The sequence below is a fragment of the Helicoverpa zea genome, chromosome 13 (genome assembly GCF_022581195.2).
Source record: "Helicoverpa zea isolate HzStark_Cry1AcR chromosome 13, ilHelZeax1.1, whole genome shotgun sequence".
NCBI classification, from domain to species: domain Eukaryota; kingdom Metazoa; phylum Arthropoda; class Insecta; order Lepidoptera; family Noctuidae; genus Helicoverpa; species Helicoverpa zea.
This window is the reverse complement of record NC_061464.1, coordinates 5,771,153-5,790,224: the sequence shown is the minus strand read 5'-3', so window position 1 is coordinate 5,790,224 and position 19,072 is coordinate 5,771,153. Positions and strand designations below refer to the sequence as shown.

The 19,072-nt window shown below is 39.2% G+C and overlaps 3 protein-coding genes across 3 annotated transcripts; 1 reads left to right on the top strand and 2 right to left on the bottom strand.

Moving 5' to 3' along the window:
* Window positions 1-3,066: 3,066 nt before the first annotated feature.
* LOC124636102 (protein FAM200A-like) lies at window positions 3,067-4,453 on the bottom strand. Its single transcript, XM_047172052.1, has 2 exons — window positions 4,058-4,453; window positions 3,067-3,787 (listed from the first exon to the last, which is right to left on the bottom strand). Exons 1-2 carry the CDS (start codon window positions 4,115-4,117, stop codon window positions 3,368-3,370), a joined length of 480 nt encoding a protein of 159 aa, XP_047028008.1. The 5' UTR covers window positions 4,118-4,453; the 3' UTR covers window positions 3,067-3,367.
* Window positions 4,454-6,188: 1,735 nt separating this feature from the next.
* LOC124636101 lies at window positions 6,189-8,711 on the top strand. The gene is made up of 2 exons (XM_047172051.1): window positions 6,189-6,431; window positions 7,403-8,711. The coding sequence occupies exons 1-2, from the start codon at window positions 6,293-6,295 to the stop codon at window positions 7,867-7,869; spliced, it is 606 nt and encodes a 201-aa protein (XP_047028007.1). The 5' UTR covers window positions 6,189-6,292; the 3' UTR covers window positions 7,870-8,711.
* LOC124636100 lies at window positions 6,872-13,972 on the bottom strand. Its single transcript, XM_047172050.1, has 2 exons — window positions 13,274-13,972; window positions 6,872-7,364 (listed from the first exon to the last, which is right to left on the bottom strand). Exons 1-2 carry the CDS (start codon window positions 13,621-13,623, stop codon window positions 7,064-7,066), a joined length of 651 nt encoding a protein of 216 aa, XP_047028006.1. The 5' UTR covers window positions 13,624-13,972; the 3' UTR covers window positions 6,872-7,063.
* Window positions 13,973-19,072: the final 5,100 nt, after the last annotated feature.

Sequence of the window (19,072 nt, the reverse complement as noted above, 5' to 3'; positions counted from 1 at the left end):
CATCGTTTGTTCGTAATCCACAGTGGTCAATTCTTGACCTTTTCTGTAGTGGTATGGATGATATTCATACGAACTAATTATTTTCCATGCATAGGACTGGCTGATGTTAAAATGGCGAGCTGCGTCATTTGTACTTCGCCGGGGATCTTCTTCGAAGTAGTCCACGACATCGTCGTACAGATCCTGCGAATACGCCAGTCTTTCACGCCCTTGGCTATGAGCCGGTGCTCGGAATGATCCGTGGTCGAGTAAACGCTGGTAGGCATTTACCACAGTCCGAACGATCGGCTGGCGAGATTTTTTGATTGATCATATATTCTATAATTGTCGTGGTCATATCCAACTAACAACATCTTCACACCATACTTGGCAAACTTCCTTCACTTTTCCTTTGGAACATGTATATAACCAATTGATCGAAATATTCTGATATGTTGTAAGCTAGGTTTTACTCCATGCCACAGTTCAAATGGCGTAACATCTCTCGTCTGGCTTGATGTATTTCTATTCAACAAATATATCGTACAGTTAACAGCTTCTGCCCACAAGTATAAAGGAATATCCTTTGCATATAGCATTTTTCTTGCGGACTCCATGATAGAACGCATCTCTCTTTCTGCTCTCTTTTCTGTTGTGGAGTATACGGAGCAGTACGTTCATACATTAACCCTTTACTCCCCAGAAAAGATGTGAATTCTTGGTTCACATACTCAGTACCATTATTTCCGGATCCGGAAATCTCGCTGAAATCTGTTCTTCACAATGGCATTGTACCTCAGAAAACATTGAAATACTTCACTCTTATGCTTCATAAAGTAAACATGGCGATAGCTTGTAGCTCCATCTTTGAACAACACAAACTACTTCATACCCGATACGGAAGGTTCTTCTATAGGACCGCACACATCGCTGTATACAATTTCACCAGGTTGCGTTGGTTCTCGGGTAGATTTCAAGAAGGGCGTCTTGCTTGCTTTCCATAATGACATGCTTCACAAGCAAAATTCTGATCGCCGACGACCCGAACGTACGACACGGAGCCGCGAGGGAAAGAGATCGTTCTCGTTATTGGTTTCTTATCAGACGGTTAGTCAAAACTGATGAGTTTTGAGACAGCCAGCTCGCTTATTTGTTTTGTTTACGTTTTTCTTATTATTATCGTTACTTTGTTTTTGTTCGTTGTTTATTGTTTTGTTGCAGTTTTATTAGTTTAAGTGTTGTTTGTTTTGTTGAGATTAATAAGTTTAAAATGTCTCCTGGAAATAAAAGAAGTGTTGCGTCTGAGTTTTTTTCGAAAACTGAAAAAAAGCCACTAAAGTAGTGGGTAAATTATGCTCCTGTGAGTATAAATATAGTGGAAATACCACTACTTTACCACCACCACCATTAAAAAAAAACATATTATTCAATATAGTGAAACCGTTGGTGCAAATTTACCCAGAAACGAATGTGCAAGTAGTGAGAGTTAACTTGCCAATGCCAAGTTTGTCCAGCGTTTGTGTGTCGGAGAATCGGGAGGAGAATAATACCGTTGTCGGTTCTGTTCCTGAGCCTCTTCAGCCACCTCAAAAGCGGGCGCGACAGATGCGCTTAACTGCTCCTTATAAAATAAACCAAAAAGCATGTGATGAAGCCTTACTAGATCTAATAACTATCGATATGCAACCCCTACAAATTGTTGAAAATGAGGGTTTTATAAAATATTCAAAAAAATTAAATCCTGATTATGTATTGCCATCGAGATCTCAAATGCTGGAAGAAAAATACAACATATGCAGTTCTAAAATAAAAAAAACTAAAATTACAAGATGTAGAATATATTGCACTAACAACGGACATTTGGAGTTCAGATAGTCAAAAAAGTTATATCAATGTTACTGCTCATTTCATTCAAAGTTCAAAATTACAATCGCTTGTTATATCAACATCTGAACTTGCCGACCAGCATACGTCGATAAATATAGCAAACGCTTTGCGAGCTGTTATAACTGAATGAAACATTTTCGACAAAATAGTTACTATTGTGACTGACAATGCCTCGAGCATGAAAAAGGCAGTAAAAGATTTTTTAAATAAAAGAAATCATTTCTGTGTTGCACACACCATAAATTTAGCCGTCAAAGACTGCATTCAAAGAGAAAATAACGCATTCCCACATTTAAAAAATGGCGATGTGTTACAGGTGATTGCAAAAAGTCGCGCCATCGTTACTAATTTTAAACAGAGTATCAAATCGTGCAATGCACTGAAAGAAATGCAAACCCAAATGAACTTAGAAGTAATAAAACTCGACGTACAAACGAGGCGGAACTCGAGCTTTTATATGTTGCAGAGGTTGTTAAGAACCAAAGTTCCCCTATCTGCAACATTGCCTCTGCTAACATCACCTCCACCAAGCTTGAATGCAGAGGACTGGCTGGTAATAGAAGACTGTGTTACTCTTCTAGAGCCAATGGAAAAAATAACATCTGTGCTATCTGGTTAATCATATCCAACTCTTTCTTCCATCATTCCTGTAGTCAGAGAAATACAAAATGCAATTTGAAATAAATGTCCGAAAACCAAACCTGGTTGACTTGTTCAGCGGTCGCTGCTGGAAGTCATAGATAGAAGATTAAGTGTGTATGAGTCCAACAGAACAGCAGCAAAGGCCACCTTATTGGATCCACGTTTCAAAAAAAAGGTTTTGCTGTAGAGAGCAATGCCGATAATGCGGTCAAGTTTGTTCTGATGATGTGATGTGGCTCTTTCCTCAAAAGGCCATTCCAGACCGCGTACATGGTGACACTCACACATAATATTATTTGATTTATAACATGTTTGGACTTTAAAAGAGATTATGACCCTTGAGTTTGTTTCGGCGTTTCTTCTCAGGGATCAATCAGTTAGGAAATGCCGACCTCAGCGTTCTTAAAATGACGTGGGTACATGAATCGGTCTTATATCATGATGCCTCTGGATCAGTGTTTTTCAATCTGTGGGCCGCGACCCCTAGGGGGGTCGCGAAGCCTTAATCGGGGGGTCGCCAGCTGAAAGAGTCGAGGTTCTTACACAACTAAAACACAATTTTAGTGAGAAGGATGTGCTTGTTTATTTTCCAAAAGTTTATCAAATTGTGGTGCTATTTTTGAAACGTTAATAGAATTCACAATTTTTATAGCCTCCTTGAGCACGTCATTTAAATCAGAAGGTACTACCTTAGCAGCTAGAGCCTGTCGATGAAGAAAACAGTGTGTCCAGGATATGTTTGGCATTATCGTTTTTAATTTTGCAATGAGTGCGCTATTTTTGCCAGTCATAGCTTTAGCGCCATCGCTACAAATAGCGATACATTTTTTCCAATCAATATCGTAGTCGCCAGTGCTTTCTAAAACATATCGTACAAACACTGGCCAGTAGTGTTGGCAGGAAGTGCTTTGCATAATAAGATTTCTTCCGTGATACTATCATCTGCCGCAAAGCGCACAAATACGACAAACTGTGCACAGTCGGAAACATCTGTAGATTCATCAAACTGCAAAGCAAAATGTTGGCTGTTCTTTAATTTTTCAACTACTTGTTCTTGAATATCCTTGGCCATATCGTTTATTCTTCGTGTAATAGTATTGTCAGAAAGTGGTATGTTTTTTAATTTGTTTGCTTCCTGCTTACTGACCGTAATGTCAACCATATCAAGTGCTGCTGGCAAAATAAGATTTTCGGTAATTGTGTGTGGTTTCCCTGCTTTAGCAACTCGATATGCGACTTTGTAGCTAGCTAATAATGCTGACTCGTTGACACTGGATGCCTGAAAATGGCTAAAATATTTATAATACGTAGGGCATAAAGCAGCGCTCAAGGTCAAAATGTTAGGTACGTCTAGCCTGTGATTTATTGTACCTACCCACACAGGTGTTTTTTTTTTCATAAATTAAGTAATTTGTCACAGTTTGTGATTTTATCTATGTAAATAAATAAATAAAGTAAATATATTGGCACAAAGGCTAGAGGGCCATGCTATTAAAAATTTATTAAAAAAAAAAAGTAAATATAAATCAATGTTTATTGTTTATCTTACCTCTGTGTTAATAGTTACTGTATCCGATTTATCATACTTCGGAGACAGAAAGCTATCCATTAACTCATAAGCGAACCAATTAGGCTTAAAAATATCATTTGTTGATGATCCAGATCGACTAGTCACTTATTTTTTTTTTCTGTAAAGGCGATATATGCTCATTAAAGTGACTCTCGCTTTTTTTTAAATCTTCAATTGTGAAATTATTTCCCATATTATGTTGAATGGTTCGCCGTGCATCAGCTACTATTTGTTTTTGTGGTCTTTACGAGTTGCGTCCCATATTATGTATTTTTTTTTTTTTTTTAACGACGTCAAAAATCATCAAATGACCCCTTCCGCTGTGGGTTAGCAGCGGAGAGGGAGTGTCAGACTCTTACTGACTAAAAACCGTCGTGTTCCGTCATAGGCCTTTTATGTACCAGGGTCTGTATCTCTTTCGAACAACCCGCAGCCCCGGCAGGCCTTGGCCCTGCTGGGCCCCGCTGGGGTTGCTGACATCTCTTTGAGGAGCGCGTGGAACAACGCGCGCCGTCGACACGGGTCTGTCGTCTAAGTAGACAGAGGGACGATGAGCCACCCGAACTCACCGTCTACAGACCCACGCCTACGGTGGCCGGGAGTCATCTCGCGACACCCGGCGCCCATGGTGTCTACCTGGTCCAGCGCGGCGGCCGGGATGAGAGGTGCGAACTCTCTGGCGTTCCGCCTCCTCCTTCTCGAGCATGACCGCTTCGCAGAAGGAGGCGACGGCATCCCATTCCCTCTCGCCCGGACCATGGCCTGAACCAGGGCCGGACGCGAGAGGTCGCCGCCGCCCAAAGCCTCGACGAGGAATATTATGGGGTGTGCTTGATATAATTCTAGAAATTGTATCACTTTCTCATTTGTCCATGCCGGTGGCGATTTGCTGGATGAGGAAGCCATTTTTACTCGACGTACGCACTCGCTGCGTGTTGTAGCAGAACTGAGCAAAGCGCCAACGTGTGGACAGATCGCCAACGTTGGCGCGCAGATTCCATTGATAAAACCGACACGAGACGGCCAACTACCAACGCTCGCCCCAACGTTGGGACCAATGCCATTTTCTAGATCCACACGTTGGACGAATAGCGTTGGAACGAGCGTTGGGGCCAACGTGTGGAGCCGGCGTTAACATATTGTTCAGGACCTATAAGACAAGTATTTCTACACCTCAGTTGAAATATTGTCATCTCTGATTTCATTTGTTGGCAATGTACAACCTTTATCTTCTTGAGTGGAATCCTGAGATGTTTGTAAAGAAGTAGCAGCATTTACATCCAGAATTGTCTGTATTCTGAGTCGCTACAATATCCTGGTAAATAAATAAAAATAATGTATTTTGAGAGGCGATGACTTCTATAGACTTTGCAATGAATTTCAGAATGAGAGTTATTATGACAGTGAATTTAAATTTTAAACTTACTGTATTGGTAAAAATTTCTATATATTTTTTTTGATCCAGTTAGTCCCTGATCTATAAACTGAATATCGGAATCGTAGGGATTTTCTAATCAGTCTAATGTAGGTCCAAGTAGCACTTTCACTTGTCCTTGTAGAGGTCCTGGTGGTAGAATATCGGACCTCCCTCCTCCTGCAAAGAAAACCAGTAATTAGTAGGTACTCGTTGCATAGTACTACTTCATATTTTATTAACAAAAGACAATGTCAGAACTTATTTATTTATTTATTTAACACTTTTGTACACATAGAACACAAACAATAATAAATAATAGGAAAAAATTGTACAAGGGCACAGCTTATCTCTAATGAAATTATAAATTAAATTAACTTACCGGTTAATAAGTTTTTTTTTTTCGTCGCAGCTTTGTCTTTCCACGTAGTGCATTTTATATTATCCCAACATGTTTTTATAGATCTAGAGCCAGCGACTGCCAGACCTTCGTTATTTTATAAAGGTTGAAACTTTTTGTGTGCATCTGCCTTACAGTAAAGGCAAGACCGCACATAGCGACACTGCGCGACGCGACACGTAACGACAAAATATTCTTTGTAAAAAATTGTATGAGGTATAACGCACTATGCAGCAGCGGAACTACGCGACGCGACACTCAGCGGCAAAGTTGGGCAACTGACCAAAAGTGTCGCAACCTGTCGCGTCGCGTAGTTCCGCTGCCGTTAAGTGCAATATAGCAAGCGACGCGACACTTCACTTTTTTCAAGTTTTGGTTTAAACGAGAAGTCGTGTTTGAAATGGCTTTCGACGAAGAGAAATTAATTATGTTAGTCAGTCAGTATCCTGAGATATATGATCATCAAAATGAACATTATATGAATTCTCTTAGGAAAAACAACATTTGGAGGGAAATTGGCGAGGAAATGGGAGTATCAAGTAAGTAAATTTCATACATCTTTCTGAGTTGGTACAAGATATTTATTTTCATCAACTTTTTAGTAAGTAATAGTATGGGAAAGCCAATGTGATTTCATTATTTGATTTGATTATTTGATTGATTTCATTAATTGTCATTTAACTGTGTCCCAGGGTAAGGTCTCATTAAATAAGTTTTTAGTGGGAAAGCTTCATCCCCAACTATCACGTGAGGTAGTTTATTTGGCGATCCAGGTAATTCTTTAGGGCCTGGTATATTCAAAGTATTGGATTCCAATGATAATGCTAGTTTTGATCGCGAATATATCCCTGCATCACTATTTTTACCCAGATCACCAACATTCACATATATAAATGTGGGGATCAGGGTTCGTGGAATACTTGCGTAATTCAATAATAACCTTTGAATTTCAATCTATACTATTTATTCGTGTTTTTACTTAAAATCGTTAGGTACATCGACCATCTGTTAACTCTTCCATCTTTAAATTAAATTCTCAAACCCAATCTCTCACTCTCATTCATTCATTCCCTCTTACTCCCACTCATTCGTTTAGAAACGTCCATCATCTTACACACATCTCAATCGTTCAGAAATATTCAATCCCACATAAATTTGTAATTTGCGTCCACTAGAGCAAGTAGTACAATTGAAAAGAATTGTAATTAAAAAATAGTGAGCCACTATTCGGTGGCGCGAAAATTTCTATGTGCTCCCCATCTAGTGCACCAATACAGTTGGGATAGTTCCATTTTTCGTAAAATTCTTTTGCAATGTTCATCCATTTCTGTTCATCTGGAATGGGCATGACTATTTTGGACAACCCTTCCCACAAAGCTACACAAGTAGTATGTACAATTTCTTGCACGGTTGTATAACCCAAACGAAAAGATTTTGCGATGGTCTTGAACGAATGTCCAGTAGCAAGGAACCTGAAATAATGACAAAAATGTTACATTTTCATTTTCAGATATTGTGTGCAAAGAAAAATGGAAATCTTTGAGAGACAGTTATCATCGAAATATTAAAAATCGAAAATCGAAGAGTGGAGCTGGTGCCACAAAAAATAAAAAATGGAAGTTCGATCGTCAAATGGAGTTTTTAATACCATATTTGCATGAGAGGACAACAAAAGATAACTTTGAAAATGCTGACACAAGCGACAATTCTCTCCCAGAGCTAATGGCGAACTCTCCTGAGCCTACTTCATCGGCGTCATCAACGATGCACAAATGTGTTACTGCGAGGAAGAAGAACCAAACACAGCCGACACAACAGCTTTCGGTAGCCAGTGCTCTACAGAATTATTTAGCTTCACGGCCAACACCAACAGCATTGGAATCTGGAGATCCAATTCATTCATTTTTAAAGCTATGGCAGATACCGTCAAAACCTTGCCTCCAGACCTACAGTTCAAGGCAAAAAAAAAGTTTATGAGATTGTATCAGATTTAGAATATGAACACCTAACAAGAAACTCGACATCATTCATGGACCAAACAGAAACAGTAGCAAGAAAATATCCATCTGATGATTTCAGTAAAGAACTTGTAGAACCTCCGTCTAGTTTAGTTTCAGGGTTAAATAAAATAACTTCATCTGAGGCTAAAACACTACAGAATTCTCCAACTCCATCCTTATCGAAGCCAAAGCAACTATTTTCTGTATTAAAACCAAAAACACAAGATTTTCATGTTCAGCCTGCTGATAATTTAAGTCAGGAAACTTTTGTTAGTGTTGCCAACAACGAATCCCAAATTGTTTTGGACAATTCACAAAACAGATTCATATTAACACCTGATGGCTATCTGATTTCGGAAAACGTTATCAGCGAGTATGAGGAACAATAATTAATGAATAATTATGATTATTATGAGATTTGCTGTAAATTTTGTAGTGAGGGTGTTTCGGAAAAATTTCAGCCCCTTCAGCTGGGTTACGGCTCAAGAGGGGGCTGCGAGGCTGCCGTGCACGCGTTATCGACCTATTTAAATTGTGGCAAAGGAGAGGTCATAATGAAGGTTGACATAAAGAATGCCTTTAATTCAGTCAATAGGGACACCTTGCTGGCAGAAACGAAAAAAGAGTTACCCCAAATTTACAGTTTTATTTGGCAATGCTACAGACATCCATCTAAATTACTATATCAGGACAACCTTCTGGAATCTTCTGTTGGCTGTCAGCAGGGTGACCCACTCGGGCCTGTGATTTTCAGTTTAGCCATAAACCCAATAATTCGGCAGCTAAATTCGGAATTCAACGTTTGGTACCTTGATGACGGAACCTTGGGGGGCAAAGTAGATGCAGTACTTGGTGATTTTTCTTTTCTCCAAAACAAATTTCAAGAAATAGGTCTAAATCTAAATTACTCCAAATGCGAACTTTTTGTACCGGAAAATACTGACAGACAAGACACACTTTCAAAATTCAATGCAATAGCCCCGGATATTAAATTAATTGATAAGGACTCTCTTTGTCTCCTTGGTTCCCCAATATATGAAAATTCATTTTCGAATTTTATTCAGGACAAAATACAAAATTTCAATCATATTTCGGAAAGGCTGCTCCAAATTAACATGCACTCAGCCATTACAATCATTAGATATTGTTGTTTTGGCCCAAAATTAACATACTATTTGCGCGCTTCCACTCTATGGAAGCACACAAACCTTTTGGAACAACTTGACAAAATTATCAGACACACATTATCATCAATTTTAAATGTGGCCCTAGACGACCGAGCCTGGGTTCAGGCTACTCTTCCCATTCGCATGGGAGGGCTTGGCGTCCGCAAAATTTCTAGTATAAGTTTACCGGCCTTTATATCCTCCGTCCGTGGTACTGAGAAATTGACCAGGAAAATTCTCCCTTCCACACTGGTCAATTGCGAGGTACCATGCCTGGCTGAGCCTGGCTGCTGAGGCTGTAGAGGCTTGGAAAATCACCTGCCCGAATATTGATCTACCCGTCAACCCATCCTCTCAGAGACAGTGGGATGAGCCGCTCTGCAGAGCTACACGGAATAATCTGATTAATACGTCAATTTCTTCTGCAGAGCGAGCGCGCCTTCTGGCTGTGGGCGAATGGGAGTCGGGTTTATGGCTTCTGGCACTTCCGTCGTTAAACATAGGCACCTTGTTTGACGACACCACTTTCCGGCTAGCTATTTGCTTGCGATTGGGTGCTCCGTGCTGCTCTCCTCACCGCTGCCCATGTGGTGAAGCTGTCAGCAGCCTTGGACACCACGGCTTGTCATGTAGCCGCAGCGCCGGCCGTTTTGCACGGCATGCGAATATCAATGACATAATCCGTCGCGCTCTTGTTGCCGTCGGCGTTCCAGCCATATTAGAACCCAATGGTCTGGCACGCGACGATGGCAAAAGACCAGACGGTATGTCGTTGTTCCCGTGGAAGATGGGTAGGTCTTTAGTATGGGACGCGACCTGTGTCGATACTCTTGCACCATCTCACCTTCCTAGCTCGGCGCGATGTGCTGGTTCCGCTGCTGCGGCTGCAGAGGACCTCAAACGGCGCAAATATAGTACCCTGGTGGGTAACTATACCTTTGAGCCGTTTGGGGTTGAAACCCTCGGGCCGTGGGGTCCAAGTGCTCATCTCCTATATAAGGATATCGCTAAGCGACTTGCTGACACTTCAGGTGACCCAAGGGCTGGTTTTTATTTTGGCCAAAAAGTAAGCATTGCCATCCAACGTGGCAATGCTGCCAGCCTCTTGGGTACACTCCCGGTGGGCAGCGATGAGGAGGAGTTTTTTGATGCAATTTTTTAAATATTTTTATTTATAGTAAGTGTATATATTAGGTAACTAGCTGTTGCCCGCAACTTCGTCTGCGTGGGCAATATAGAATAGTCAAAATACTACTTATCCCGTAGGTGCATTCTTTCACGTGACAGTATAATTAGGATTACCACTTCGCAGTCGCATAGATTCAATGACCAAGGTTGTGTTGTGGATGTGACCATTTATCTAAACAAAAGAAGTAAAGTTTGTGACGTTGTGGAAATCTCTGGATCTAGTCAGCCAATTTGGAAAATTATTACGTATGGTGCGTAAGTAATTTTCACAGGAAATAGCTATAATCTATGTCTATATGCTTTGAGTCTGACAAAGCTGTCATTTGTACATTTTCTGCAGCTGCTGCGACTAATCAGAAGCCAGAAAGTCTGTCAGTCGTCTTGTGTAGTTGACTGGATTGAAGATAGGTAGATAGGTAGTCGCTCCAAGCAAAATATTGGTACTCAAACACTTCGGTGACTGGAAGCCCAACACCAACATAGTTGGGGAATAGCTGGATGGATGATAAAATGAGTCATCATCATCAGCAGACGCATAGGGTAGGATAGTTTCACTACTGGGGAGAAACACTTGTATGACTTGTATGAATTGGGGATTTTCTGTGCACTTACTCACTATGGTAAGGCTGACCCCACATTAGGCGTGCGCGATCCTCGGGCGTGTGAGTAGCGCGGGCGTCGCGAGCGCGCTGCGTGAACGTCGCGTTTTGCTGCCCTGCGGCATGTGTGAAGAGTGCAAGCGACGCGCTCGCGGCGAGCACGCGGCGCTCGAGTTGCGTTCTTACCCCTTCGCCCGCTATCCCCGCCGCCCGCTAAACGCCTTAGCAGTTAAACGTCAAGTCGAGCGCGCTGCAAATGCCGCAGGGCAGCAAAACGCGACGCTCACGCAGTGTGCTCGCGACGCACGCGCTACTCACACGCTCGAGGATCGCGCACGCCTAATGTGGGGTTAGGTCTAAACCGGGAGGGACTCCACCGAAATGTTTGCATTAGTTCACGAATAGGCAAAATGTACGTATCTGTGAGAGTCCACTTCATGTGTTCGTACTTGAAACCTGCAGTTTTGCCAAGATTTTCAAAATGTACGCTCGCAATTTGTCATTTCTTGGTGGAGCCAGCAAATCAAAAGAAACAGCAGTGTTGTATACTGTGCGTCACTACCACACACCGGGAAAATTTCGCTCTTGCGGAGAACGTTTATATACCATATTTTGTGTCACACGTAAATAGGACGACAGTAATCATCCACCGAAATACTTTCAAAGATCTGATGAACGAACAAATCAGACCTGAGTTGGTCACCTGGGGCCAATCAGAGCTCTATGAAGCGATCATACGCTTTGGCTCCTCCTGTTATTGTGGTTTCTGAAAATGTATTCACCTCATTCAACGATGAATGTAATTCTGATGGTACTATTAAGAACACTTGCTTAGCGCAAAAGCTGACGTTGGCAGGCCGACTCTTTTGACTTCTCTAATAGGATACCATTGGTTTTTGTGCAATGCACACCTGCAATGCATGCTGGATTAGGATAGGATATAGGTGGATAGGATTTGCAACAGAGAACAATTCTGTCTTTGTAATTGAATGACATCAAACGTAGTTTTATATAAAAGGTGTCTTTTTAGACTTGGCTCGGGTCTTAGTGAGACTGTTCGTAATCGTGAACAGTGTATTTGCGATCAGAAGTTGAAAGTAAGCATGTCTCTGGTATGCGACGCGTAATTTGTTCGTTTCCAGACGCATAAAGCATTTTACGTGTGTATGGTATTAAATCGAGAAAGCTCCCATTTCTTATCTGCTCTTTGTATCTGGGCTTGTTTTTAAAGCTACAGAAGCCTACATTACCTACCTCACGCTTAGCAGCGCTTGCGAGAGATAGATCTTCCTTTCTTCTAGGATTAAGTTCACATATTTTGCATCAGAAAAAATAATTAAGGTCTACTTAATACTACTCACTCAAAGTAATTTGTTTTAAGACCACCACATTATTTAGTTTAGCTTATCTTCCATTAGTGGAAGATAAGCTAAACTATGTTTATAATAAAATCCTGATATGAACTCCATCTGTAACTTTAAATGATAATTAATTGTTCCACTAAAGTCATCATTTTTGACATAATGTTCAAAAAATAATTTAGATGGCACCGTTTTAAATTTGGCTGAGAACTATTAATTTTCCTTTCATCAAGGTAATAATAATTATAGTTGGATTTTGATGTGGCACGGCAAACTGACAAACACTATTGAAATGTCTATCGAAAAATTACACTACGTGTTAAAATATGGTGAATTACAGAAAATACACAACTCCATCTGTTGAAATAATAATAAAGAATGTATGGTAATTAATTGTCATTTACCACCTCGCTCCTTTGACAAATTTGATGTATTTTTACCACAGATGGAGCTACTTTAACCTTGGCTAAACAAAATTTTTATATTTTTTTTTCTTCCGAAGTTACTTATAAAGGTTTGATTTTCTGTGTAAAGATTAATAATAGGCCGAACAACTAATATAAGTACAACATTCAAATGTACAGTTTTGACAAACAGATTGCGTGTCGTAATATTTTACATCTTGAATTCACAAAATTAATCATATCTTTTGATAGAGTGAATCGATTTCGATGAAACAAAAACTAAGTAATACCCCAAGTTACGTAGAATTTTTGTATATAAGCATTGTCTGCATTGAATTCGTAGATTTTACGTGAATCGCGAACAAACAAACAGATAAACAGATAAACAGACAAACAGACAAAAATGACAAAAATGATGGAAATGGGTTCTGTTAGTTATCCTTTAACATGAAGGCTATTTTTTTTGGCAATTTCTTCAATGTACAAAAATTACTTTTCTACAGATTTATTATATGTATAGATAAGTTAGTTGTATGTTGTATATATATTTATTTGTAAAACTGTGCATTATATTATGTGTCATAATGAATAAATATATTATTAAATAAAAAAATAGTTACCTAATACCTACTAAGATATAAATAAGAAATAAATAAAACATACCTGATTGTAACCATGAGTCTTTCTTCCACATTTATCGCTTTTCGGAAAAATGTATCCTGTTTTTCTATAAGGGGCTTCATAATTTGTAACAAGTCATCAAATCTATTTTGAGACATTCTTAAGTATGTGTGAAACCTTTTCTGATCATTTTTAAGCCGCGGCAAAAGTGTATGATATTCCCCTTCTTCATATCGTGAATACGGAATGTCATGAACCCATATTTTTCTATTCTTTTTTGTTTGCTGTTTTTCCATTCTTTCTTCTTCTTCACAAATCAAAGATACTATTACAATATCCAAGTCACTTTCGTCCACCTTACTCAAAATAACATTCAAATCAGTTTCATCCATCTTCTTTAGAAATTGCCAAGCGAGTGACAGACAAAATTTGCTGCAAACTGTCGCAGCACTGCAGTTCAAGTGCGGTATACCTATAGTGTCGTTACGTGTCGCATCGCTCCACTGCTGCGGAGTGTCGCTTAAGTGCGGTCCTACTACCTTAAGTGTGAACGAAAAACTACTACGGAGTTTGACTGACGGTTACTTTAGAAGATATTTAAAAATAACCTAACCTATCCCAACTTTTATCTTTTGACTGTAATGTCTTAGTTTATATTTAAAATGACATCATTATAGACCACGTTTTTTATGCCAACAATTGTTTATTTCGTGCGGGAGAAAAGATATGACCTAATCTTTAAACAGACTTTGATGTCCTAAGTCTTTTCTCTTGTACGAAATCAACGATTGCTGTCATATAAAAAGTCAATAAAAAGTCCTTATTGATGTAATCTTTAATATAAGAGAGGATACGACTGTCAAAAAAAAATGCTAAGTAGGTAATGTATTTCTTTAATATCTTCCAAAGCAACCGTCAGTCAAACTTCGTAATAGTCTATCGTTTATACCCACTGTAAGGCAGATGTACACACAAAGTTTCAGCCTTTATAAAATAACGAAGGTCTGGCAGTCACTGGCTCTTGGGCTATTAATTGTTCTACGTTTCGGACATAGAATGAACTCAAACAGTTAAATTCTTCCGCTAGTTTCTTCCATCCTTCATTTTTGATCGCAGTGGTTACTGCGTTCGTTTTCTTATTTTCAACTAGATCCTTGTATTTTGTAACTAAATGAACAAGGATTTCCTTTTCATTTGACGAAAAATTCGGTCCGCGTGTTTTCTTTGACATACCTAGTTATTTATCTATACATATAATAAATCTGTAAAAAACTGTGTCTGTACATTGAATATATTAATCTATACATATAATAAATCTGTAAAAAAACTGTGTCTGTACATTGAATATATTAAAAAAATAATAATTGGGTGGGGTTTAGAAACAGTAATGGAGCACAAATCCAAAAAAAAAATCTGTCTGTTTGTCTGTATGTCTGTTTGTTTGTACACGCTAATTTTCCGAACTACTGAACGGATTTCAATGATTTTTTCTTTGTTGTATCAGTATTTAGCCTGGTCAACATATAGGCTATAATTTATCTTCGAAACTTGAAGACCTGATGCAGAACTCCAACAGACCAACCAAACTATAAGAGATACAAAAATGGTGCCATGGAAAAAATTGTTTCATGTGATGAGCATTTTCAGCTGAGATAATAAATTTTAAGATCTGGAACACCTGATGTGGAACCCCAAGAGCCCAGCTTCTCTGTACCATATACAGGTATGACGTTTTAGCAAAAGTTGTTCAATTTGATAAGCACTTTCTATTGACTTATACAAATTGAAGATCTAAAACACCTGATGTGGAACTCCAGGAGCCCAGCTAGACTAAAGCATATAGAAGTATGACGTTTTAGCAAAAGTTGTTCAATTTGATAAGCACTCTCTGTTGACTTATAAAAATTGAAGATGTAAAAAACCAGATGTGGAACTTCAAGAGCAATACTACACTTGAATGTATAGAAATGAATGTTATGAAATAGCCTAGGTATGGTGAATCAAAAAAGTAATAAGTCCGTCTTTTAGATAACCCTCTTTTAGATTTTTTTTTCTCTCTCTCACAAACAAATAATAACGAAGGTACAACAACGCTTGAATTTCGCGTTAAGTCACTGCTTAGTACAAATTTTACATACCTAGACGTGGCGTCACGAGCCCCCACTCTCCGACTTTGTTGCGCTATATCTCATTATTATTTTGTATGTCTCTTCCAGACCTCGGGACTACAGAGTTCCGAATTTTTGGGAGGCAAACGTGGGGCCGAAGCCAACACGCTGGAGCCCTTTTGAGACAATTTTAATGAAATGGTGACACAAAACCGACGATTATCCCTTTATACACTATAGAAATGAACCCAAGGACAATCCCCGGTTCTGTGCTAAACTATTGCTAACTATGGAGGAAAACTACTTGGGCTATTGTGATGGGATATTAGTGGATGACAATGTATTAGGTACATGTAAAAATGGCAGGTGAAGACTCGCCACCTCACTTACTGGGCCCCCGGGAACCAGTCACTGAATAGCAACAAGAGGGCAACAGGGACATGAGCGGCTAAAGGGTGAGGATACCTCGGCGGACTTTAAGCGCAGATTACGCGCTCCCTGTGCTTACCATGAGGCACCTACCCTCCGAGCAGGGCTACTACCCCTGCTCTAGCGACTCCACTCTGGACGGCCAAGCCAAGCCAGAGGCGTGAGACCTACCCCCGTCATGGTTCACTCCGACTGGCCGGAGATGGGGGATAGTATACTCTCCCTGGAGAACTCAGTATATAGCCCCGCGGGGTCGCTACTCCCCGTCATCAGCCTCAGATGTCCTGCGGTGCCTATATCTCATAATTATTGTCGTTATTATCTCAAGAGCCTTTGTCCCAATTATGTTAGGGTCGACTTCCAGTCACGATGCAACTGAGTACCAGTGTTTTACAAGGAGCGACTGCCTATCTGACCTCCACAACCCGGTTACCCGCTCAACCCAACAACCCTTGGTAAGACTTACTGGCTTCTGACTACCCATAACGACTGCCAAGAATGTTCAATGAAAGCCAAAACCTACAGTTTAACATCCCCTCTAAATAACGGTCAATGGTATCCAAAATGTACGTAGAAAGTACATACGAACTTAGAAAAGTTGCATTGGCAGGTACTTGCCAGACCTGGAATCAAAGACGCACGCTCATACTTGAGAAATTGGTTCTCTACCCACTAAACCACCACGACTTCCACTAAGTCACCACGACTTTGTCATCTATTTAATATTTTTTTACGTAATAATACGTGTAATATTTTTGCCACACACAACCTAAATGCGGACTAATTAGAATCACTACTTTTATCGATATGGTCACGTCTATTGCGGTTCAGTTCTCAGAGTTTTGTTTAGTCTGCTGTGCTTTTGCCGTTAAAGTACAAAAATTAAATATATGGAACGTTTCTAATGGTTATGCGTATTCCGTTGTTTTCAAGTCAACGGGCCCTTAAAATTCAATATCAGACTATTCAGATCTTTGATTTTGCTGACCCCGTAGTCGCTGGCATAAGGGACAGGATCCGCGTACGAAGTCGCAGGCAGAAGCTAGTATTCAATAAGAAGCACAATAAACCTAACCACAAACACAATCAAAAAGCACAAATGCTACATAACCTCAACTTAAAATAATAACATGTTTATGATTATTTCGCTCCTCCCACCGAATAATATCGTAATGTGACATAACGATGCGGTTGGTAGAACTAGGTACCTTCTGGGTATCTACCAGAGCTGTAGCTACCAGAGCTGAATGTACCAGAGGTTTCTCTGAAATTAGGTGCTTATAATGACCTTTGCTCACGTGCATTCGCAAAAGACCATGGGGCCATCATGCTCATGCAAAAAACTTTGTGGTATTTCGTTTTCATTGGAACAACGGCAGGAAATATTTTGACACGTTTTATAGACTGAAAGACCATGAACTCCAATGGCAATATATTGTGAGACATGTTCAAGCACAACCTGTAAAATGTATGACCTTAGAAGAAAAAAAAACAGAACACAAACAATTACATATTATTTCAAGAAGGAACAAACTTCTATTCAAGTTTGTAAAGTGTTTTTTTTGAGTACTCTGAAAATTTCAGAACAGGTAGTTTTTACAGCTTTAGAAAAAAATTGGCAGGATGAGAGCTTAATAGACAAAAGAGGAACTCATAACAACAGGCCTCAAAAGATGTCCGAAGCTACAAAAAAGAGTATAATGACACATATTGAACTATTTCCATCTGTTGAATCTCATCATACACACAAGAGATCCAAGCGACAATATTTATGTGCAGAACTAAACATTTCCAAAATGTATCGACTCTACACCCTGTGGTTTCCGAATCAAGACTATACACAAGAACAAATTGCATGTCAATACGAATCAATATTTAATACTCAATATAACTACTCATTTTTAAACCAAAGAAAGATTTATGTGGAACGTGTTCTTTGTATGAACAAGCTGACGAATTAAAAAGGCTACATTGGAAGAAAAATATCAACAGCATTTACTACGAAAGACTGTACGTCAAATAAAAGAAGAAGAAAAAGCGACAGCAGATAAGGATAATACGACAGTAGCTGGTAAACTGGTCACAGTCGAAACGAGGGTGACAGCATGAATTCGTTGATTGAACGAGCAATGAAAAACAAAGTTTTATATACACCTGACCAAGTGTATGGTGTAATAATGAATGCCAAAATTACTGAGATGACTGATTACATGAGAGAAATATAATTTAACCCTTAAAGTCGCAATTTTTTTATTTCATGTAAAATAAATAAAGGACATTGTTCAATTTTGGCCTAAGAACCGATGTAAATATAAATTATACTATAATTTTCATTTATTTTTATATTGCTTGAAACATATTTTAGTATTCCACGGACACTTCAAATAAATAAATTCCAAATAAAAAGTTGGGTCACAATTATTGATGCCTTATAAAATGTTTCCGTCAGCCAGTGCTGCCAGTTTCGGAAGTTTTCGCGATTTCGGTAAATACGGATCGAATTGAGAACCTCCTTTCCGAAGTCGGTTATTAAAATTAGTTGGTAACACTTTATTCATTTAAAAACCTAAACTGACTAGCTAGAAAAAAACTAGTATTCTATTCTTTTTTAAGCGAAATCGCGAATTTCTAGCTTGGCATTCGAGTATTATAGTTTTCGTAATTGGCAACACTGGTGTACTTCAGTCAGTTTGATTGCTTTGCGACTATCGTTTCTTTTGTGATTTTCTATGCGTTTCATGGTTTTATTCTAACAATTTTGGCTTGATTACGGACTCCGATTAGATTGCGTACTTGGTAGACTCGGCTGTGTGTAAAGGACTGGATTTTCCTGGCATTTTCGGATATTGCTCTGTCTGTGATCGAATTTAGTTGTATTATAATTACAACAATGGATGAAGAATATAGTTTATATTGTGTAAATTGTGGATCTGCTGGAGGTTCTTTGGTATTAGAAAACGAAGATATACTTCGTTGCATACAACAATGGACTGTTCCCCGTATGGTAAGTGGTCTACGAAAGTGTTTTTCTAATTTTGATAAGAATGTTACTACCTACTTATGTTTTCATAAGCACACAATTTCTCGGTTTTCAAATCAATTGCCACAATTGCAAGTTACTTGACATTTACTAATGTTTTATTGTATTTATTTATTACAGGTTGAAGCTCATGACCTTATATGTACGACGTGTTGGTCTGAAGCAGTCGAGCATAATAAGATGCAATGCACTGTTGGACGCAATTGTGTACTTTGTAAGAAGCTCCTACCATCAGGCATTACTGTTGCAATTGTATCGTTGAGC